Below are 25058 nucleotides of genomic sequence, written 5' to 3'. Positions count from 1 at the left end.
CAAGTGCCTATGAAATAAACTGCATTACTAGGAAGCTTCCCCCAGAAAGAGAGAATGAGAACAAGCTTCAATATTACAGTCTTGTTTTCATATACTTACCATGCCAATAGCTCCCTTCAGCTTTATTTACATTTTTCCTCAGCAACCTCCCAGGTCAGAGAGTCCAACCAAAACAGGCAGGGGTTGGTTGGGGAAATTCACAGGCATTTGCTTTCCAAACTGCCAGTGCAGATTCCACTCACCACAACCAGACAGAGCTGTTTCAAGATGCCCTCTCTATGACCCTGCTCTGCTGAAGGTCAAGTACACTATCACTCCCTGTAACTAAGGAAGCAAAATTGACATGTTCCTGCTGTTTTGCCAGCTGCTGAAGCAGTTTGTCTAATAATATGATTAATTGCTTTTAGGGAAGATGTACTTTGCTTTACAAAGTTCTCCCTTCACCTAGATTGCTGCCTTTGCTAAATGCACTCCCTTTCCTCTTAAAGACCACCTTTCCTGAGCTGAGAGCTCGCAAGAATGTTACCATGGAGTCCATCCAACTCAAAACAGTTTTAAAACTATAAGGCATGGAGGGAAGATTTGGAGAACTCAGAAATACATTCTGCATGCAGCATTTCCAACTTTACAGCACCGTAAGCTAATATGTTTAAAGATATGGGGTCTAAGTTCCTCTTTCACTTAAAGGGAAGGCAATGGGGCCGGCCCCACAGCTGAGTGGTTCAGTTTGTGCGGCCACTTCGGTGGCCCAGGGTTTTGCCAGTTCGGATCCTGGGCACAGACGTGGCACCGCTCATCACACCATGCTGAGGCGGCATCCCACATGCCATAACTAGAAGGACCCACAACTAAAAATATACAACTATGTACCAGGGGGCTTTGGGGAGAAAAAGGAAAAATAAAATCTTTAAAAGGAAGGCAACAACATAAGACATACAAAAACACCCACAAGAATAACAAGAATAACAGCATTGAACTCATTTAACAGACATTTTACTATACCTAGCCAACACGTGCCAGGCACGTGAATACAGGTCAGAGTTCTACCCTCTGCAACCTCCCATTCCGGCGGGAAGATGAGCATACGTCATCAGTGCAAATGAGGGTGCTATAACAGGCCACTGAATGATTCAAGTCTAAGCCTCACCCCTCCCACAAGGCCACAGAGCTCGTGAGGTACAGTGAGTCAGAGGTGGGGCTGGAACTAATACCCAGATTCTCTGGCTGCAAGACAAGAGCACCTGCCACTAAGCCAAGCTGTAGCCTCCTGTTTGTCATGGAGACTCACTACCTGTTTTAATGACTCGACAACTAATATGAAACAAATGCTGGCCAATCACCAAAAACAAAACAAATGGAAGCCTGGGGGAAGCAAGAAAGAAGTTTTATGGATATATACTTTTATATAGGCTGGAGGGGGATTGAGAGAGGAAGGAAATTTAAAAAAATAAGTTTATACTTATAAATGATGAACTTCCACTCCACAAATTTGTATGTGTACTAACCTAAAACAACCTAAGTGAAAGGACTATGTCATCCATTTTTCAGAATCTAGCACAAATCTAGGCACCTCAACCCAAAAGGGAAAAATTAATCAAGGGAAAAAATCAGATGATTCTCCTTTTTCAAAAGGGAGACCAAAAGTCTCTCCACCTCAAAAACTATTTAAAGTTCTAAGAAACATAACACTCCATTGACTAAGTACAGCCAATAAATGACATGTAAAAGGAAAGATTAATGCAAGGAAGCAAAAAGCTCCAAGGCCCAACTATGGAGGTCAACAGGTCTGCTCCTCTCATCATAAAAATTTGTTCATGCCTTCTGACCTGGTAATTCTACTTCTGGGAATCCACCTTACACAAATTATCCTAAAACAGAAATGGCTTTATCAGTGCCTGGTCCTAAATTTTTTCTAGGGAATATAGGAATTTCCTCTCTCAGGGGGTCCAGATGAGGCAGAGCCCACCTCCAACTATAGAACCAGAAAATGCCAGATACTTGCAGGCCTGGCCTCCCTTGGAGGAGGGCAAGAGGTCAATCAGATGCATCAGCCTGAGACTTTGCACTGGCAGGAGAAGCTCCATGTCTGGCCCTGGTGGTGGTGTGTCAAGCAACAATAGCTTCACCAGACCAGCTCTTCACTCAGATCTGCGTATAGTTCCTAGCTGCAAAACTACTTCTCCAGCCCTCCTCGTAACTCTGTCAAGTTATCCATCCATCATTCCTCACCTATATTTTAATTCAATTAAAAAAAAAATCCCATTTCTGTTTAAATCAGCAACAGTTGGTTTCTGTTATTTACTATTAGGTCCCTAGGCTGGTAAAGCATGGATAAATTTATCAGTGTTAATTTATAATAGAGAAAGGTCAGAAGCAACTTAAATGTCCCAAACTAGGAGGTGGGTTAGTAAATTATACAATACTCCCTTGATACAAAACTATGTAGCTATGAAAAATGATGGTCAGGCAGGCGATGTAGCAACCTGTGGAGAGGATAATGACATTTATTCTGTGAAATTAACATTCTGTGAAATCACAAGACACACAGTATGCACACTGTGATTCCAACTGGATGACATGCATGTGAAAAAGACCAAAAAACAATAGATTTATTCATTCAATAAAGAAATCTTAATATTGTGTGCTTACTATGTTCCAGGCACTGCGTTTTACACACTGGGAAGACAACAGCAAATGAAACAAAGTTCTAGCCTTTCTGGAATTTATATTCTATGTGAGAAATAAAAAAAATATATGTTAGTTAGTGATAAGCATTATGAAGAGAAACAAGAGGAAGGGGGATAAAGAATGACAGAGGTAGAGATGGAAATGGTTATTTGATAGAGGGAAGTGAAAAAGTAACAAAATGATAGTGATAGATAGGAAGAATGGTCAAAGTATAGTTTTCTTATCCTTTTCAAATTTTCCAGAATCACTTTTATAGCCACTTTTAAAAAAGTTTCCAAAACAAAGTTACCTTTTAAAACCAGCAAATATTGCTAAACTTGGTATTATGAATGATCTTATTTTCTACCCCACGTCTGAAGTAATGATGTTCTTCGTACTTCTTTTCCTCATTTTTATTATTATTTTTAAAATTTATTTTAAAAAATCGGCACCCGAGCTAACCACAGTTGCTAATCTTTTTTTTTTTTCCTGCTTTTTCTCCCCAAATCTCCCCAGTACATAGTTGTATATTTTAGTTGTGGGTCCTTCTAGTTGTGGCATATGGGACGCCGCCTCAATGTGGCTTGTCCGCCCCCAGGATCCGAACCAGCGAAACCCTGGGCCGCCGAAGCAGAGTGCGCGAACCTAACCACTCAGACACGGGGCCAGCCCCTTTTCCCCGTTTTTAAAAGAAAAGCTCCTCTTCTACCCATCTAAGAAAGAACAAGGAAATCTATTTTTTTAATAAGATGAGATATAAAACTCTACTGTGAAAAATAATTCTCAGTCTCCTTCCCATTTAAAGAATTGCTGCTGACGATATTTTAAAACTAGGCTATGTTTCTGCAACTACAATCCAAACTGAATCATCCTGGTAGGAAGCTAGTTACGTGGAAACACATTACACTTAGATAGAGAACACCAGCTCCTGTTTCAGTGGATCAGGACAAGTCCTTTATTTGTTCTAAGCCTCTGTTTACTCAACTGTAAAACTGAGATTAATACCTCTCTCCTTACAGGACACTGGAAAGATTAAATGAGGCAATAAATATAAAGTGCAATGTATTATATAAAATACTTAATTTTCTCCCTTTTTGGGTAGAAAAAATGGTTCCATTTCTAATCCTCTATTTCCTGTGACCAATAAAAGGATATGGTCTCCAAAATGTTTTTAAAGTAGCAGACACTAAAGGTATACACTTCAAATGGAGTGAGATTTTAAGAAACATGTTTTTTGTGATAGATCGTCACTATTCTGTCCCAAGACACACCAGAGTAAATTATTTTGACACAATCTTTACATGTAAGTTATATCTTTTATAAGGACATCATACTTCCTCATTTCCCCCATTTTGACAATTCCTCTTGTCAACTTTTTTTCTCCTACCATATTATAAGTAAGTGTAGTCTTACTTTTCTAACACTAATTTTATCCCAGGTCCACTGTCCTATATTTCATCTACAAAATAGCTTCATCTTCTTACTCCTCTTAAGTCACAGCTCATTTAAGTATGTGCAACCATCTGATTTCTCCAGTATATCTTCTATGATGGCTGTGCCTGAGCACATTTACATGAAGTAAACTGCTTTCCATTTCTCCTGAATATAGTTATTGTACAATATTGATTTTTTGAAGTTATTTGTGTATGAATGGTAATATTTCCTATGAATATTTTTTGTACAGTAAAAGAGCCAATAAAAAATATTGCAATAAAAAGGGGGCACTGGGTTTGAAGGAACTGAAAACCCCTAGAAAGAAAGGTTACACAGTACATATTCAATGAATGCTTGCTAAATTAATAACTGAGCTAATCACTGGCCCAGTTAAATTCATGCACATAAGGCTATGTGATTGCTAAAAAATTAAGACAACAACAACAACAACAAAACTTTGGAAGATAAAACTTGACCCAGATAGCTTTTGATTCAGCAATTCTACTTTTCCATCAAAGCTCCACTGGCAGCGTCCCAGACACAAAACAGAGGAAGACGGGCATAGATGTTAGCTCAGGGCCACTCTTCTTCAAGCAAAAAGAGGAAGATTGGCAACAGGTGTTAGTTCAGAGCCAATCTTCCTCACCAAAAAAAAAAAAAGGAAGAAGAAGAAGAAGAAAGGCTCATAGCAAAGATCATAACTAATAATGAATTGAAAGCAAGGCAATGCTGCCTGCTATCACTACTTCTATTCTACGTTGTACTGGAGATCCTAGCCAGGATAGTAAGGCAAGACAAACACATAAGAATTGGGAAGAAAAAATAAAAAGCCAAATGACTATGTAGTGGAATTATTAAAATTAATAAGAGAAAGATTACTGGGTTAAAAAAAATCTATAAACAAAATCACTTGCATTTCTATATACCAGCAAGAGTTGGAAAATAAAATTTTAATATGACGTTTACAAATAGCATCATAGAACACAAAATATTAGAAAGCAAATCAAAGATACACTATACCTTTGTGGAAAAAATTAAAGAAAACCTAAATAAATGGAAAGACTTGCCATGTTCATGGATTGGAAGACTCAGTATCATCAAGATGTCAATTCTCTCCAAACTGATTCATTAAGTAAATGCATTCCAATTTTAAAAAGCCAACAGGTTTTTGTTTCTGTATGTATAGAACCTAGTAAGTTAATTTAAAGATTTATATTGCAGATCAAAGGGCCAAGGATATTTACAACTTTCTTAAAGACAAAGAATAAAGTGAGTGAAACTTGACCCTTATTATAAAACCTTATATGATACTTCAACATCAATTCCAGGAGGCCCAAAAGCCTAAATCTAAAAGGCAAAACTCAAACTTCAGTAGACAATTTAACAATTGTGACCATGGGGTAGGGATGAATTTCTTAAAGAAGATATACACAGTGTAAACCACAAAGGACTGATGAAAATAAAATATCATAAAGAGAATGAAAAGATAAGCCATAAACTGAGAATATTTTCGCAAAGCAAATAAGCAACAAAGGATTAACATCACACATATATAAAGAACTCTTACAAATTAATGAGAAAAGACAAACCAAAACAAAAACAGGTTTAAGAACAGAATTTCATTAATGAGGAGCTCATAAAAATGTAAAAGCATGCTCGATGTCATTAATAAATGAAGAAACAAAAATTAACACCATACTGAGCAACAATTTCATACCCACCTGATTGGCAAAAAAATAAGTTAGATCTTACCATGTATTACTGAGAATATGGACCATCAGTAACTTTCATCCAACCCATGCTGATGGGAATGGACAGTGGTCTAATTCCTTTGGAAACAGTTTGGTATTACCTATTAAAATTGAACATGAACATCCCCCACAACCAAGCAATCCCACTATTTGCTATGTAACCTAAAGAGGCTCTTGCACATGTATGCTAGAGACATGTATAAGGATTCCTGGAGTACTGTTCCCAATATCCCCCTAACCCTGTCACCCCCAAAAAGGGGATAGACAAACAACTCACATGGCCACCAGCAGTAGAATAAATACATAATGGTATATTCTACAACGGAATACTATAACTATGCCTAGAGAAGTGAATGAACTGTAGATTCATAAACTAACATGGACAAATCTCAAAAACACATGTTGAGGGGCTGGCCCTGTGGCCTAGTGGTTAAGTTTGCGTGCTCCGCTGCAGGTGGCCCAGTGTTTCGCTGGTTCGAATCCTGGGTGCGGACATGGCACTGCTCATCAAACCACGCTGAGGCAGTGTCCCACATGCCACAACTAGAAGGACCCACAATGAAGAATATACAACTAGGTACTGGGCGGCTGTGGGGAGAAAAAGGAAGAAGAAAAAATAAATAAATAAAAACACGTTGAACAAAAGACACAAGTCAGAGAAGAGTACCTACAAAAGAATCAGTCTTATTTAAAGTTTAAAATCGGAAAGAAAAACATATCATTTAGGAATATACGATATGTATATAGGCGGTAAAGTCATGGAGAAGAGCAAGGAAACGGTTCTATAAAATTCAGGACAATGGTTACACATTGTTACTGCAGAATAGATCTCACTTGACCCTTCATGTCAAAGAGAAACTAAGACAGAAAAAACACTGGAGCTACTTCAAGCTCTCTCCCTCGGTTCCTGACTTTTTCCCTATCTCCACAGCACCCTCCCCACACAAATCCAATCTATGTGCATATTTGAAAGCTATGGGCTTGAACTCCAACAGATGACCTATCCAGTTTCATAGGGAAAAGAAGTCAAGTTAATCTACTTGCTGAAAATTGAAGTTTATATCCTTGAAAAGTGACATGCCAGATACATATCCAATATTAGAATTTGGGAGGGTTTGGGTGCTTTTGTCAGTGACTGTTTGGTTACAAATGCACTCAAACTTGCTCACATGAAAAGGGGAGATTTGTTGGAAGGATACTCGGGGAACTCAATCTCAGGATGTATGATCGGGCTATATGGGAAGTAGAGAGCTGTCAAGCAGCTTCTCTCTCCATCTCTTTCTGGGGCCACATGCTCACTCCTCTGTGCTTCGTTCTGAGAGTCTAGTCACTCTCCAGAATCCCTCTCAGGACTAGCTTTCTTTGCTTCTGTGTTCCCCAACAATATGGGCTTATACATGACATAAATTCAAGCCCTGACCCTATATGATCTTATAATGCCAGTGTCTAGTGCCACCTTTTACTGCCATGTGACAGTAGACGTGTTATTTAACCCACTCCTGTGCCTTAGCTTCTTCAAGTATGAAAAGTGGTAGTAACACTTGACAGGTTTTGTTAAGATTAAATGAGATGACACACGTAACAGCTTAGCAGTACATGGTACATAGTAAGTGTTCAATAGGTATTATCGTTAACACGGTATGTTCTGTTGCAAGTTATTTCTGTAACGCGAATTTGATTCTACAAAACTGCAAATAGAAAAATTATCTTGGTATAACAGCTGAAATCATACTGATTCACAAGTGATTGCTCCCAACTCCTTAATGCTTTACATTACCGCTTAACAGCCACAGAACGCAAAGTACTACCGGTAATGCAAGCTACCAGGAATTCAGAGTCCTGCACAATGCTATTCACATCAGGCTCTTCCTCCTGTCTCATTCCTGCCATGTGCTCTCTCTTGGCAAAGCTCATTGCATGGTTATCCCCAATCTTTTTGCATTTATGCAATAACTCAGCATCTTTAACTCTTCCTTATATCCTCTTCCGTAAAGCTACTTTCATTTTGTTTTTTTAAGACAAAATGCTATACTTACTCTAACGTTCATTAGGAATTTAACATGTCTTTTAAACTATACTAGCATTTTTATTAGGATTGTTATTATTTCTGTTAGTGCTCTGGTCCACCCTGAATGCTAATTTTCCATAAGCAATGTTATTTTTAGTGTGTAGAATACAAGGTTTTTCAGAAATGCGTATTTTGTGTGACAGCAGAAATGCTTGCCTTCCAACTCTTAATAGTAGAAATTCTATCAGCTCAACTCAGTCCATCAGGGATATAGCTTGGGGGAATCAGCCTGTAGACCAAGGAGGCCAGGGGTAATGTGGTATGGACACGGTCTTGTAGCTAAATTCCACAGCAGAGACTACAGGTAGCAATGGTTTAAAAACAGAGAGCACCTCCAAAATGTCCACAGTCCAGGAAGAGAGAGTGGTCTGTCAGGTCAGGAACTGAGTGCAGCAGTTTGCACTATCAGTAGGCTCCTGGCTCAGCCTTCAAAGATGGGTCATTCTGCTGAAACTCTCCAATGGCTCTCCAACATATATAGAATAATATGCAAATTCCTGACCATGGCCTATAAAACCCAAGATCTGGCCCTACCTACCACTCTGAACTCGTCTCCTACCACTTTCTCCCTCGTTCCCTGCACCGCTGCCACATAGGCCTCTCTGCTGTTCCTTTATCATACCAAACACGCACCCCCTCTTCCCTGCCTGCACTGCACCCCATGCACCCAATAATCACAAGAATCACGCTCTTACTTCATTCAGGTCTCCAATAAAATGTCACCCTCTAAGAAAAGTCTTCCTTGAATGTTTTTAGATAGTAACTCCTGTCACTTTCTCTCTCTTCACTTTTCTTTATAGCACTTACTCCTCTCTTGACATTTCATTTTTGTTTAGATGTTTCTTGTCTGTTTCCCAATAGAATAGAAGCTTCATGTGAGCAGAACCTTTATCCTGAAAACTAGAAAAATGTCTAGCACACTGTGAGCACTCCTTAAATACTTGTTGAGTGGGTAAATGATGGGATTTTCTGGAACATCCTGAAGTCTACCAATGAACAATTTCAGTTTGCTTTACTAGCAATACTTTCCCTGACTTCCAGTTAAAGCAAATACATGCATTTATTATCTCTATTCCTTTACCAAATCACCTTTAAGTATGAGTAAAGGATTAAAAAAAATGTACAGACCTACGAGGACAAAAAGTATAGTCAAGGAGAGAGATGACAGTGGATCACAAATAGTAACAAACTTTAAGAAGATAGAGAGCAGATGGTGGAGTGGAAACTGACCGAGCAGAATGAACCAAGTTGAATTCCAAATGACGACAGAGTGGGATACAAGTAGGAAATAAGCTAATTCCCACCCTAGAACCCTGGAAAGGCCAGGTACTAGAACCCTAGGTCCCATAGAAAGCTAGAGTGAGAAACAGACTGAAAACCAGGGGACTAGCTGAATGTCTGTGCTGCAGCCAGGAAACTCACCAGCCTCACCACCACCACCTCTTAATTCTACTGCAGAAAAAAGGAAGTGCAATCTGGATAAGCTGAACCAAAGAGGCCCCAGACCCAGAGACATCAAATACATCTTCCTAGCAAAGGAGGGAGCCCCCATTCTCCAGTTTTCAGAGGCATATTAAGTGAAAGTATTGAAAGGTGAACCTTCAACTCCCCCTCCCCCGCCCTCCTTGTGCTACAGCTTTAAAATACCACCACCACCAGCACCACCACGACTACTGGCAACAACGCATATACCCCCCCAGACAGGAAAGTGAGGAATTCTTGCCTGGAAAGACTGAATGGCCCCAGAAAAGAAACATAGTGACATTTGGGGCACCCTTCAAACAAAATGTGAGGGTGCCTATCTAACTACCCCAAAGTAAAATCAAACCAAACTAGTTGACAAGTGTTACTCATGTATGAAAAACTTTTGTTTTTGTTTTCAGTTTTAAGTTCGTCATTCTTAAATGTGAACCAACAATAAGCATCATTAGCCATTTGAGAAAAGCTTCCATATGAAAAAAAGGAGCTAAAAAAACCAAAAAAGGAACTTGGATAAAACAGCAACTATGTAAGAAGCAAAAGAAAACTAAAAACGTTAGAGGGAAAAAGGGCAATTAACACCCTCACACAGAAAGAGGACAAGCTCCTGCACCCATGAGACAAGAAAAAGGCGGCATGCGGTTCCATCCGGTCCTCGCCACCCCCCACCCCAGACGGGTCTCAGCAGCTTGGGTGCAGCAGCTAGTTCACGGGAGGAGCAGAGCCCAGGGACCCAGCTTCACCACGGCTCTGATGCCATCCCCAGCCCCCACCATGCCCAAAGGAAGGTCGGCTCAGCCCAAGGGGCCCGGGCAGTGGAGACCAAGAAATCTGCAGTTGTTGGCTAAACCTGCTCCTGCAAAAGGGGAAACAAAGCCAAAAAAGGCGGCAGGAATGGGTAACTCTTCAGAAAAGAAACCGCAAACAAAAGGGAAAAGAGGAGCAAAGGGAAAACAAAGCAAGGGGCTAACCAAGACACTAAAGAAGCTTTACCTGCAGAAAACCCAGAGAAAGAAGCCAAGTCTGATTAACATCATATACTTGTCTTATCAGCGGTCCGTGTCTCCCTTCTTGTACAATCCAGAGAAATATTTTTATCAACTCTTTTGTAAACCCAAGTTTTTTTAGTAGGTCTAGAAACATTTTTTAAGACGGAGGGACTCCCACCTCATCCCATTTTTAAAGTGTAAATGCTTTTTTTGAGAGGTGAAATAACTTGCTGGTTGTTTATTTTTTTGGTACAACCAGAAATAGTGGGATATTGAATGTGGGAGGTTTTGATTATCTTGGGTGTCAGCTTAACATTCCATAGATGGTGGGTAGTTTTTCTATCTTGTTATACAAAGCATACTAAGTGGCAATTTGGAGTCACAGTTGTGCATTTAATATGCCTTGAACATTTTAAATTACTTCTATTCCCATATTGTCGTTAGTAGAATTGTTTCCTGAAGAAAAACACTCCTTGATCTCGGCTCTTCCCCTCAGAATTGCGTATGTGCTCTGTAACATCTTTGGGTTGTGCTAGTCCAGTTTTCCTAGAAACTTTTGTTAGGGGGCTGGCCCCGTGGTCGAGTGGTTAAGTTTGCGTGCTCTGCTGCAGTTGGCCCAGTGTTTCGTTGGTTCGAATCCTGGGCGCAGACATGGCACTGCAGTGTCCCACATGCCACAACTAGAAGGACCCACAACTAAGAATATACAACTATGTACTGGGGGGCTTTGGGGAGAAGAAAAAAAATAAATAAATAAATAAATAAAATGTGTGATTAAAAAAACAAGATAGCAAAAGTGAAAACAAAATTGAAGAAACAATAACAACAGCAGCAGAAGGAACTGGGTGCTTACTATTTGCCACAATGTATTACTTGCAATGTGCCACGCTTTCTATGCATTAACTCATTTAATTCTCGCAATAATCCTCTAAAATGAGTACAATCATTAACCCCATTTGACAGCTGGAGAATCTGGCACAGCAAGGTTAAATATGTTCAAGCAACTGCTAAGTGCTGAAGACAGACCTATGTCGGGACATCTCCCTGAAAGTAGAAGCAGACAGAGTTGGAAATAGGAGAGAAAGATAAGGAAACGGAAAATTAGTTGAAGAGATCGAACTCCAATTAATCAGCAGTTCTGGAAAGAGACTAGAAAAATATTCAGGGGAGAAATTATCATAGAACTAGTATAAAACAATTTTCTAGAACAGGACACGAGTTTCTAGATTGAAAGGACCTTCTGAGTGCCCAGTAGAATGTATGAAAAAATAAGTACACGCAGAGAAATTATTGTAAAGTTTCCGAAAAACAGGGATGAAGAAAAGATCTTAACAAGGTGGGTGGTAAAGGCAAGAAAGAATGAAAGAGAAAGAGTCAGAAGCGGGGGTGGAGAAAGAGAGAGAAGGTCACCTACAAGAATCAAGAATCTGAATGGCCTTGAAAGCAACAATTAAAGCTGGAAGACAATAAAACGATGCCTTCAAACTCTGAGGTAAAATTATTTTCAACTTAGATTTCTATTCCCAAACTATCAAGCATGTGGGTGTAAGATCGAAAAACAAGTCACCTCTGATGTACCCTTTCCTAGGGAGCTACTGGAGCATAATGCAGTTATTTCTATTTTTTTAAAAAAGGAAAAAACATGGACTGAAGGAAACAAAGAATCCAAAAAAAAAAAAAGAGAAGGATGACAGCTGTGCAGCCAGTTAAAAAGCAATCAGTAGGGACTGAAGCAGGAGGTCAGAGGGCTTTAGAAGGAATGTTTTCACAGAGAAAAAAAAGGAGACTGAAAATTCCTCTGATGTATTTGCATGGAAAATAGTATTCAGAGGGTTTTACAACTACATTGGAGACACTAGAAAGTATCTGTGATAGTGCCATAATTAGGTAACAGAACATTAATTTATGCAAAGAGAATACAATTTTATTGGGAGAACGAAGGGAAGAGATGTGAGTGTATGCGGCACCGAATGAAGATGAAAGTTTCTTCATCCATGATGGTAAGTCAAAAAATGTCTAATCCTAAAAATGAAAGTAGAAACATTACCACTGATTTTGCAGAAAATAAAAAGATCATGAGAGTATTACGAACAACTGTCAACAAACTGCCAACAAACTGGATAAGTGAGATGAAATGGACAAATTCCTAGAAACACAAAACCTACCAAGACTGAATCATGAAGAAACAAAATCTGAATAGACCTATAACTAATAAGAAGACTGAATTAGTCATCAATGCAACCCATCCCCCCTAAAAAGCCCTGGACCAGCCCTGGGGATTCTACCAAACATTAAAAAAAAATTAACACTGATTCTTCTCAAACTCTTTCAAAAAACCAGAGAAGAGGAAGCACTCCCAAATTCCTTCTGTGAGGCCAGCATTCCCCTGACACCAGAGTCAGACAAGACCTACAAGAAAATAAAACTACAGACCAACATCCCTTATGAACACTGATGCAAAATTCCTCAGCAAAATACTAGCAAGCTGATATCAGCAGCATATTAAAAAGATTATACACCATGACCAAGTGGGATTTATTCCTGGAATGCAAGTATGGTTCAACATACAAAAATCAATCATGCAATACACTACATTAACAGAATGAAAGGAAAAAAATCACAAGATCATCTCAACTGATGGAGAAAAAGCATTTGAGAAAATTCAAAACCCTTTCATGATAAAAATATTCAACAAACTAAAAATAGAAGGAACCTATCTCAACACAATAAAGGTCATATATGAAAAACTCATAACTAACATCATATCCTGTGATGGAAGACTGAAAAATTTTCCTCTAAGATTTGGAAGACAAGGATACTTGCTTTTACCACTACTACTCAATAATGTATTGGAAATTTTAGCTAGAGCAATTGGGCAAGAAAAATAAATACAAGGCATTGAAATTGGAAAAGAAGAAGTAAAATTACCTCTATTCACAAATGACATGATCTTCCACATAGAAAATCTTAAAGATTCTACACACACACACAAAAACCTGTTAGAACTAAGAAACAAATTCAGCAAAGTTGCAGGATACAAAACCAACACATAAAAACCAGTTGTGTTTCTATACACTAAAAATGAACAATGCTAAAAGGAAATTAAGAAAACAATTCCATTTAGAATAGCATCAAAAAGAAAAAAACCACTTAGGAATAAACTAAACCAAGGAAGTGAAAGACTTGTACACTAAAAACTACAAAACACTGCTGAAATAAATTAAAGACGACATAAAAAATAGAAAAACATCCTGTGTTCATGGTTTGGAAGATTTAATATTTCTAAGATGTCAATACTACCCAAAGCCATCTACAGATTCAATGTAATCCTTATTAAAATCCCAACTTTTTTTTTGTAGAAATAGAAAAATCCATCCTAACCTTCATATGGAATCTTAAGGGACCCAAACAGCTAAAACAATCTTGAAAAATAAGAACAAACTGAATGTCTCACACTTCCTGATTTCAAAACTTACTGCAAAGCTACAGTAATCAAATCAGTGTGGTTGTGGGATAAAGACAGACATACAGACCAATAGAATAGAATAGAGAGCTCAGAACTTTGAGGATATTATGCTACGTAAAATAAACCAGTCACAAAAAAGATAATTTCTCTATGATCCTACTTACATGAAGTACAAAAAGTAGTCAAATTTATACAAAGTAGAATGGTGGGTGCCAGGGGCTAGGGACAGAGGGAAACGGTGAGTTGCTGTTTAATGGATATAGAGTTTCAGTTTTAGAAACTAAAAAAGTTGAGGAGATCCACTGTACAACCATGTAAGTATACTTAACACTATTGAACTGTATGCTTAGAAATGGTTACAATGGTAAATTTTATGTTATATAATTTTTACCACTGAAAAAAAAGAAGAGGTCAGAAATAAATCCTTGCACATATGTCAAATGACTTTCGAAAAGGGTGTGCCAAGACCATTCAATGGGGAAAGGTCAGTCTTTTCAACAAATGGTGCTGGAAAAACTGGAAAAGAATATGCAAAACAATAGTTAGACCCATAAGTTATACTATATACAAATGGATCATAAACCTAAATGTAAAAGCTAAAACTATAAAACTCATAGACAAAAACATAGGAGAAAAGTGTGACATTCGACTTGGCAATAATTTCATGGATATGACACCAAAGGCACAGACAACAAAAGAAAACGTAGGTAAACTGGACTTCATCCAAACTAAAAACTTTTGTGCATCAAAGAGCACTATCAAGGGAGTGAAAAAGCAACCCACAGAAAGGGAGAAAATATCTGCAAACCATTTATCTGATGAGGGTTTAATATTCAGAACACATGAAGAACTCTTACATCTTAACAAAAACAACAAAACAATCTAATTAAAAAATGGGCAAGGGACTTGAATTAAGAGACCTCTAAAGAAGATGTACAAATGGCCAATAGGCATGTGAAAAGCTGCTCAGCTTCACTAATCATTAGGAAAATGTAAATCAAAACCACAATGAGATACCACTTCATATCCATTAAATGGATATTATAAAACAAACAAACAGAAAATAAGTGTTGGTGAGAATGTGGAGAAATCAGAACCCTTGTGCACTGCTGGCAGGAATGTAAACTGTTGGCAGTTGCTGTGGAAAAACAATATGGTGGTTCCTCAAAAAAATTAAACATCAAATTTTCAAAAGATCCAGCAATTCCACTTCCAGGTATATAACCAAAAGAAATGAAAGCATGGACTTGAAGAGGTATTTGCACACCCATGTTCACAGCAGCATTATTCACAGTAGCCAAGAGGTGGAAGCAACCCAAGTGTTCATGGATAGGTGAACTGATAAACAAAATATTGTATATACATACAATGGAATATTTTTCAGCCTTAAATAGGAAGAAAACTCTGATACATGCTACAACATGGATGAATCTCACTATGCTAAGTGAAGTAAGCTTGTTACAAAAGGACAGATATTATATGATTCCACTTATATGAGGTACCTAGAGTGGTCAAACTCACAGAGAAAGAATGGTGGCTGCCAGGGGCAGAAGGGAAGAGGGTATGAGAGTTGGTGTTTAATGGGGACAGAGTTTTAGTTAGGGAAGATGAAAAAGTTCTGGAGATGGATGGTTGCAGAATAATGTGTGTACACTTAAAAATGTTTATAACAGCAATTTTTATATTTTACCACAATTAAGAAAAAACCCCTCCCTCCCAAAAAAGGACAATGTCTAACACTGATAAGTCAAAAAAAAAAATAAAAAAAAGAAAGAAAAAAGTCAGGGCAAGGATATTTTTAGAAATAACAAGAAATCTGGTATTTAGAAAGGGAGACTCAGGGACAAGGAAAGGGGAGGGGGGTGGCTCAGGAGCTTGCTGTTTTCTGCTTCAAGCCAAACATAGCATTGTCCAACTTTTAAATCTATCATATGCTCTACTTTGACAAGAAAATGAAAACTTAAATATCCAGCTCCTAAGGGGGCAGAAAAATCAAATTTAATGCAATGAGTTGGTCTTTCCAGAACATTTGAAAGCTGAAACTTGACCAATGACTCTGCTTTCTCCCACTTGAGGATGTAGCCTTGCCAATACTGAGTTTTGTTCAAAAACTGGGAGAGCCCTGTGTTTTTAAACATTCCCTTACATGGAGGCCTAAGGTTTCTGCAATGGTGATGCAAGCTCTGATGATAAAAAGAGTAATGGGGTAATAAGAATTTCGTTGTTTTCTCAGTGGTGACAGGATCTTCCTATTCAAAGAGCATCTGATGGCAGAGAGCCCCTGAGACAGTTTGGGTGTATGAGTGATCTCTTTTTGTCAATCAGTAAGTGACTCAAAATGCTCCAACAGGTTAACTCCTAAGTTTTTCCTGACTCAAAGCATCTTACTGAGTTGAAAAGTGTCTTTATTTCATTTAGGCAATGATGAAGAAACACACAGTATATGTATTTGTGTGTGTGTGTCTGTCTGCCTGTTTTAAATTTCCAGTTATAGAGGGAAATCTTAAATGCTTAAAAAATACTGAAGATCTTTAGAAAAATTCATTTATTTCACACATGAAAAGCAAAACTAATACTACTTTTAGGTATGATTCAATTTCCCACTGTTTCAGTTACAAATTCTCAACTCTCAACTATCCCTTTAAAAAAGAATTGACCATATTGCTTTTTTAATCAAGTTTCATAGTCAATTCCAGAGAACATAAATCCAGCAGAAGCCTGGATTTAGCTGTACTTCTGGCACTCTGTGACCACGGAAGAATCAATAGTTTTGTTTGTTTAAATAAGAGTGCTATCGACTTTTTAAAAGTGTTACAATTAAAATTTGGAAAATGAAAGTATAAAGATAATTGTCTATAATCCAGAAAACTAAAAAATACTATTAGCATGTAGGATATTTTAGAAAATGAACTTACTGTGTAGTGGTTAAAAGCCTGGGCTCTGAAGTCACTCAGATATGGAAACCTGGCAAATTAATCTACCTCTGAGTTTCCTCTTATTTAAAGTAGGGAAAATAATGTTTTCCTTGCAGTGCTAATGGAAGTATTAAATGAGATAATGAGCTTAGCAGAATACCTGGCACACTGTCTTGTGTACATAGCCTGAGGCTATAGATAATTATTAGATATAAATACCTCACAAATTGGAATCAAACTATATATACTGTTGTTTTTTTTTAACCCATAGTTTATCGTATATGTAATCATTCTTTACTGTTTGGGAAAGTATATAATTCTAATTAAAAAGTAGAAGCAGTCACAAATCCCTTTAGTTTTTTTTTTCCTTTTTGTTCATTTTGGAAAATACTTCCTAATTTTGGAAGTGGCATCTGGTTGCTGTTATGTACTATTTTTCAAAAAACAGTTTTATTGAGATATAATTCACCTACCATACAATTTACCCATTTAAAGTATATAATTCAATGATTTTAGTATATTCGCAGATACGTGCAACCATCACCACAGTGAATTTTAGAAGAGTTCGTCACCTCAACAAGAAACCCCGTACTCTCTAGGTAGCACCCCCAGTCTCGAGCCCTAAGCAACTACTAACCTACTTTCTATCTCTACAGATTTCCCTGTTCTGGACATTTCATATGAATGGAATAATATAATCTATGGTCTTTTGTGACTGGCTTAGTATAATGTTGTCAAGGTTCATCCATGCTGTAGCATATATCAGTACTTCATTCCTTTTTATGACTGAATAATATTCTATTGTATGGATATGCCACATTTGTCAGTTGATGGACATTCAGATATTTCCGCCTTTTGGCTATTTTGAATAATGCTGCTACAAACATTAGTGCATATGTTTTTGTGTGGACTTATGTTTTTATTTCTTTTGGGTATATACCTAGGAATGGAACTGCTGGGTCATATGTTAACTCTGTGTTAATTAGGAGGATCTGCCAGACTGTTTTCCAAAGTGGCTGCACCATTTAACATTACCTACAGCAATGTAGGACGTTTCTAATTTCTCTACATCCTCATCAACACTTGTTATCTTTTTATTTCTAGACATTCTGGTAGATGTGCAATGGTACCTCATTGTGGTTTTATTAGAGTGAAAATTAATGAAATAAAAAATACAAAAACAAGGGCTGGCCTGGTATCAAAGTGGTTAAGTTTACCTGCTCTGCTTCAGTGGCCCAGGGTTCACAGGGTCAGATCCTAGGCGTGGACCTATGCACCACTAATCAAGCCGTGCTATGGCAGCATCCCACATATGAAATGGAGGAAGACTGCCACAGATGTTAGCTCAGAGACAATCTTCCTCAAGCAAAAAGTGGAAGATTGGCAACAGATGTTAGCTCAGGGCCAGTCTTCCTCACCAAAAAAAAAAAAAAAAAAAAGAGAGAGCGAGCGAAACATGAATAAAATCAAAAGGTGGTTCTTTGAAAAGATCAACAAATTGACAATCCTTTAGCGAGACTGACCAAGAAAAAGAAAGGTTCAAATTACTAGAATCATAAACAAATGAGGAGAAATTGCTACTAACCTTACAGAAAGAAAAAGAATTATAAAGGAATACTGTGAATAATAATTGTATACCAACAAATTAGATAACTTAGATGAAATGAGCAAATTCTGAAAAAGACACAAACTACTGAAACCAACTCAAGAAGAAACACACAATATGAATAGACCTATAAGAAGTAAAAAGACTGAATTAGTAACCAAAAAAAATACCTGCAAAGAAAAGCCCGAGCCCAGATGGCATCACTGCTGAATTCTACCAGACATTTAAAGAAGAATCAACACTAATTCTTCATAAACAATTCCAAAAAACAGAGAGGTCACACAATTTGCAAGTGGTAGGGCCAGAATTTAAATTCAGGTAATCAGGCTCCAGAGTCTACACTCTTGACTGCTGCATTACAATTGTCTTTCTGAATAACTGGATAAATTTGAACATATTATAGGACATCAAGTTGTTACTTTGTATTATCCAACTTTTGTAGTTTACCTTGGTATTTGTGACTTACCTGGTGTAGAGAAAAAGGCTGATTTGGTGACTCGAGAGAAAATCATTTACATAATTGACAACGTTGCTGTATCTCATTCATGGAGCAAAAGCACAGCCCCTACTAAAGCTCTTCATATAATTTCACTTCAAGGACTTCTCATAACAATCCCATGAGACAGACAGATACTATTATTACTTCTATGTTGTAGATGAGGAAACTGAGGCACAAGGCTGTCACCCAGATAACAAATGGCAGGGCCTGGATTTAAACCCCCAATCTGTCTGATCACTATAGAATAGCCTCCTTTCCACTACTGATAGCCTGTCCTTTCCTATTCACCCCTTTAGTGTGGCCCATATCTCATGCTTGACCCCAGGGACAGAGAGCTCTTGGGAGCAGACGCCCAGTCCTATTATTCGCCTGTGTGCCCTCTATGGCTGACGGGCAGGGAAGGGGTATGCTCCTTCACTGTCTGCTGACTGAATATACAACTGTCCAAAACTGATTGTTAATAACCCCCCAATTGAGATACTTTATTCCCACTCAGCTATTGTTTAGCACTGAAATGATGCACTGTAGGCTCCCTTACTTGTTTAGCTGTTCTATTATATAGTTATTATATGCAGTTTAAAGTTATTGAGCTTGAGATTTCAAAGAACACACACACATACTTATCCCTCAAATAACAGCAAGGAAATCTAGGGAATATTTTAAACAGGAAGATTGCTTTTGCACTTCAAATTAAGAATGCCTTCTATTATATTGGAAGTCTCCTAAAAATGCACTTTTTGCCATAGGAAACGATAGTTACACTAACTTAATATATGAAATACCATTTCGCGAAGAAAATAAGGCTGACAGAAAATTTTAGCTAGTAAATTTTCTGAACAAATACACAAAAGTTCTATTAACCTATAAGGAACTATAAGTTATAGGTTACTATACTAACCTCTTCCCCTAAAGAACTAATGATGACCTCTTAGGGCAGTGATCCATATACTAGTCTCAAAATCAGCCTCAGTTGGAAACTGTATTAAATGCAAAATAACCCTAAATATTTGAAAAAATCAAAAATGATTTTTAAGGTTATTGTTCCTATCACAAACTAAAGTAACAAATAAACACAAGCATTTTAACTCTAATACTTTCATAGCTCTGACAGTCCTTCCAAAAACATAATATTAAAGAATTTGTGAAATCTCTCTGCTTTCATCTTCAGTTAATATTAATCATTATTTGCTGGGGGAAGATCAGTTATACTGTTGCCTTAAAGGTAATGGCTGATCTAAAATCTGCTCACCATTTTTATTGATTTAAACTGGCATGTGTGCACTTAGTTTTTATTTTTTTAAGTCCTTTCTTTAAATGTCCAGTCTTTGATAAATTTGCGTCTTCACCCTAGAATTATGAGTATTGGTTCAAAAATGCAAACCTGAATCCGAATGGCTCCTGGTTTATTGGAGGAGCTTTGGAAGAAGTGAAACAGAACTGGGTCAGTGTGCCCTCAGCCAATTACTTCTATCTTTGAGTCTTGTTTTCCTCACCTAAAAAATGAGAATAATGATTATACCAACCTCAAAAGGTTGTTGTACAGATTGAAGCCCTTGCATATGGCCGGGTACAGAGTGAAAAGATCTGGCCCTACTTCCCTCCTTTCCACCTCAAGTTGCCTGAACATACCAAACTATTTCACGCCTCTCTCCTACCTTTACATAGGTTTCTGACTTAGGATGCCTTTGTAGCAGCACCTGCCACAAAGTTCTCCACCCCACTTCCTTGGGTCTATCTGACAAATGCTTACTTGTCATTCAAGACTCTCCTCCAGGATCACCTTCCTCACATGGAGTTATACTTCTCACTCTGTGTTATAATTACTCCTTAACCAGGCTCCAAGAATGCTGAAAGAAGGACCAACGGCTCATTCAAGCTCCATATTTCCCAGCACTTAGCAAAACCCCCAGTACATGGTAGACAGTCAGTACCGACAGCAGAATGCACAGAATGCACAGAATCGGGGCTTTCCACCATACCACAGTATTAACAAAGTATCAAATGTGCAAGAAACTAAGATGGAGCCTTGGAGTTAAAATTATACTCACAAGTTTGGATAAGCACGATTCTTTTAGCTTTTTGGTTCAAGGTGAAATTTTTTAAAGTTACCTTATTGTGTGCAGCTAGGCTACCCTACTCACTCAAAGAAACATTAGGAATAAACGTTCTTGTCATTTTTCTTTTTCTTAGATGGCATCATCCTGCTTTGGATTTAGATCACAAGCTGACTTCACTGGGACTGTTTTGAAACAACAGAGCACAGTGATGTAATTTTCCTTTCAAAAGCAAGGGTGCCAGCCATTGTGCTAGCCCGTCACTCACCTCAGCCACCTGCTGGGTCCCCACTCTGTGCTGAACCAGCCCCTCCATATTTGTAGCCATGGTGAAGCAAGATCATTAGAGAACCTGTTTGGAAAGATGCAGCAACTTCTATCAGGTGGGGAGAAACCAGGCTACTTGAAAAATTCATCTTTGTAATAAAAATTCATTTTTGGTACTGTCTTGTGCAGATTTTGCCTTCTATAGAAGACAGAGCTAGCAGGCTAAGAATATCTGGATGTGCTGCAACAGCTTCTTCAATTACAAGTACCAAAATTGATTAGTAGAAACATTTCAATTTGGAAACAAGACTTCCCCTGGTAAATATAGACAAAGATGAATTTAGAACTTTAATTATTAGGTCCCTTGGGTTGTAACAGCTTGGTTCACCTCTCAGAAAGGTGGGAATCACCCCTTTCCGGATAGCTCCCTGTCACAGTATGCTGAATAAGAAGGCGGCTATCTGAGAAAAGCGTGAGATCAACTTCAGATACGGAGCACTAGATTGCTATCATCACTACACTTCTGTTACCAGTGGCAATGTGAGAAGCAAAACTCTGCCCAGGTGCTAACATGCCTCACTCAGGTTGATGAGGCAAACGCTATCCCTAAGAAAGAAAGAAAAGTAAGGAGACTGCATTACTCAAGTGGGCTAAGAGCATGGTACCCATAAATTTATCAGTTTATATTTTTAGGTCCTTATTAAATTAGAAAACCAGATAATTCAGCTCTCTATTAATAGAAAAAATAGTACCATCATTTGTCAAAATTGAGGAAGATCATCTAAAGACCACCAAGTATGCTAGTCTCCTGGGTCAGGTTCACTTGAGTGCAAGCACTGTTGACGAAAGAGATGCCCTAGTCTCTGCAGGTCACAATACAAAGCTCCCCTAAACCCTTTCCAATAACTGTATCACAATAAATTCAGGATAAAAGGATCTCATTTTGGACCTAATTCCTGGACAAATCAGAAAGACTTCATTATTGACTGCACACATCCCACGGTTAATAGAGAACAAAGCTCTGGTATAATTTATTTCCAGTATTTACAAATAAAAACTATATAGTACTACAAGTGTGCAATATACACAAATGTTCATTTGCTTGGCCCTTCCTCAATCACAAACTGGACTATTTTGCAATGCAATTTGACAAAACACTTTCCTGTAATTCTTACCTAAAGTATTATACCTGTAAGCACTGATCTCTATGAAGCTTTTTCACTCTCTGGTAACTGTGTATAGTATTCTATCCACTATTAGATAGCCCCTTCTATTATCATAATTCTCCTTCTGATTATTCTATTGCCAAAATGATAAGGAGAGAGAAATGAGAGCATGAAACTGTGGTTGACAAATACAAAAGAACTGGCCCTTGCCTTCAAGGAGTCGAAATCCTGTAAGAGCAGGTACTGTACCAAGTGCTACAAGGATAGCAGATCACCAGTATCAGTGATTCATCTTCTGAATGAAGGTCTGAAACTATGGAAGTAGTGTTTCTAGTTATTCATTCTTTTAATAAGTAGTCAAGACTTTTAACTTTTTTTTTTTTTAAGATTTTATTTTTTTCCTTTTTCTCCCCAAAGCTCCCTGGTACATAGTTGTATATTCTTCATTGTGGGTCCTTCTGGTTGTGGCATGTGGGACGCCGCCTCAGCGTGGTCTAATGAGCAGTGCCATGTCCATGCCCAGCATTCGAACCAACGAAACACTGGGCTGCCTGCAGCAGAGCGCGCGAACTTAACCACTCAGTCACGGGGCCAGCCCCAAGACTTTTAACTTTTATTTGTTTACTTTTCTTTGTTTCTAGAAGAAAAAACAGAGAAATACTCTGGTCTTTTTCCCTAGTTACAGTTTGGTTTCAACTAACAAAAATGAAGGAAAAAAGCATCACTTCACATATACCAGAAAAGTCAATCAAGTATTGTTAAAAACACAATTATTGCATGTGACGAGTCTAGAGTTCTTTTTTCTCAAAATGGTAAATAAGAGCTCTGTAAGAAATCAAATGGATAAAGATAGCCAATAGGTATTATATATTAAGAAATAAAATCTAAACATGCCACTGCAACTATTAATTTTACCACTTTTAGGTATTATTAGCATTTCTGTTGCTATTATTAACTACAGTTTGATGCAAGAAATGTATAAATTTGAATATTATAGATATATCATTAGGGAAATATTATTGAGTACTATAGGAATAACAGAGTACTAGAAAGACATATCTTTCTATGGGTTTCCCTAAAAGAGGTGGCTTGATCCTTTCAAGGTTTGCGTTGAAGTGGATTTTACAGATGACTGCCTGACAGAGACTTTGTAACTCAGATAACTTTCTGTAATGATTCACTTTAAATTTGCAGGACCAATCAACCTCAGATAGGGCTTGGGGGTCCCAAGATACTACTGCTAATGACTGGTGACTATAGATTTTTAGGTCACAGAGATGCAGTAGTTAACTTGTTTAGTTTAGAAAAGCTAAATATTCTGGATATTCTTTGTTGATTATATAAATTAGAAACATCTTCTCCTACTCTGTGGCTCATCTGTTTACCTTCTTTACGGTGTTTTTTGATGAACAGAAGTTGTCAAATTTAAGAAAGCTGAATTTATCAATATTTTCTTTTACAGTTTGTCTTTTTATATTTATGAAAATCTTGTCCTACCCCAGGGTGATAAGTATAATTGTATACATTTTCTTATAAATGTTTGAGTTCTGTCCCTCACATTTAAGTCCTCAATCCATCTGCAAATTGATTCTTGAGTTTGATGAGGAGTAAGGATCCAGTTAAATTTCTTCCTTTATGGATAGTCATTTTTTCAGAACCATTTTTTGAAGAATATATTCTTCTCCCCGCTAATCCGTGATGCCACTTCTGCCACATGTCAGGCTTCTCTGTACGTGTGGCTATAATTCTAGGTTCTCTATGCTATCTCACTAGTGTTCCACTTATCTTTCTCCATGCCATTACCATTATCTTATCACTGCAGCTTTACAAGTATTGCTCTCTGTTAGGGCAGATGCTTCCCACTTTGCTCTCTCCCCACAACAACTTCCTGGACCATCTCAAATATTCAAGACCCAGAGCAGCAACCTTTCTTTATATACTTGAATTCTTACAATTCTTGACCTCACTGTTGGTTTCCTGCCTCCAAAGCAGCTTCAGGAATCAACAGCAGCTCTGGAAGCTGCTTAAAAATGAACAAGAAGGACTGTGCACCTTCTGGAAAAACAAGCAGAGACAAAGAGTGAGAATAAGAGTGAGAGAGAGAAACTATGAAAAGTTCTTTCAATAAAGATTTAAATTCAGTGAGAGAGGTGAGAGAGTAGTTTCAAAAAATATATTTTCCATTTCATCATTTTTGAAAATAAGTCACAAATCATATCCTATCTTCATATGTAAATAAGGAAGATAGAGGCCTCTTCTTCCAGGATACTACAATGTAAGACATAAGTTAAACAAAACCCTCAGGTGATGTCAGGAAGTGAGAGAAAACATTTAACTCAAGTGTACCCCAGAAAAAACAAGATGATGTCAGGGTTTGGTAAGACTCTCACCTGAGAGCTTTTCTTATTGCTACTGTAGCCATAGGTGGTCCTAGAGACAGAAAGATGGCATAGTGAGAAGGAAGGGTAGAGAGCTTTGGAAAGAGTATTGCGCAATGGTAGTCAATTAGGGGGTGTCCCCCTAGAATGAGAAGCTCCAGGGAACAGTGGGTTGTGTCTAAATGTAGTGTGAAAAACCATATTCACTAGCACAATATAATTTTGTATTTGAAATCTGAAAAAAGAACAACGTATTGTTTTGATACTACAAACGAGACAAAGCATTTAAAAAGAATCTTCTTGGCTACCCGAGACAAAG

General features: G+C 37.8%; 1 protein-coding gene across 4 annotated transcripts in view; it reads right to left on the bottom strand.

Annotated features, from left to right (window-relative positions):
- Positions 1-25058, bottom strand: part of NR2C2 (nuclear receptor subfamily 2 group C member 2) — a 112988-nt gene that overhangs the window by 79148 nt on the left and 8782 nt on the right. For 2 of the 4 annotated variants that reach the window (XR_006889154.1, XM_046664879.1), the window contains one exon: positions 21197-21280. The exons of the other annotated variants lie outside the window; for them this stretch is intronic. Coding sequence is in view for 1 of the 2 variants with exons in the window: in XM_046664879.1 (XP_046520835.1) it covers positions 21197-21256 (60 nt within the window). In the remaining variant the exon portion in view is untranslated. Of the gene's footprint in view, positions 1-21196; positions 21281-25058 lie in introns of those variants that run through there. 4 annotated transcript variants of the gene reach the window in all.

Source organism: Equus quagga, chromosome 1, assembly GCF_021613505.1.
Source record: "Equus quagga isolate Etosha38 chromosome 1, UCLA_HA_Equagga_1.0, whole genome shotgun sequence".
Classification (NCBI taxonomy): domain Eukaryota; kingdom Metazoa; phylum Chordata; class Mammalia; order Perissodactyla; family Equidae; genus Equus; species Equus quagga.
The sequence above is the reverse complement of the archived record's forward strand: the minus strand, read 5'-3'. Positions and strand labels throughout refer to the sequence as shown.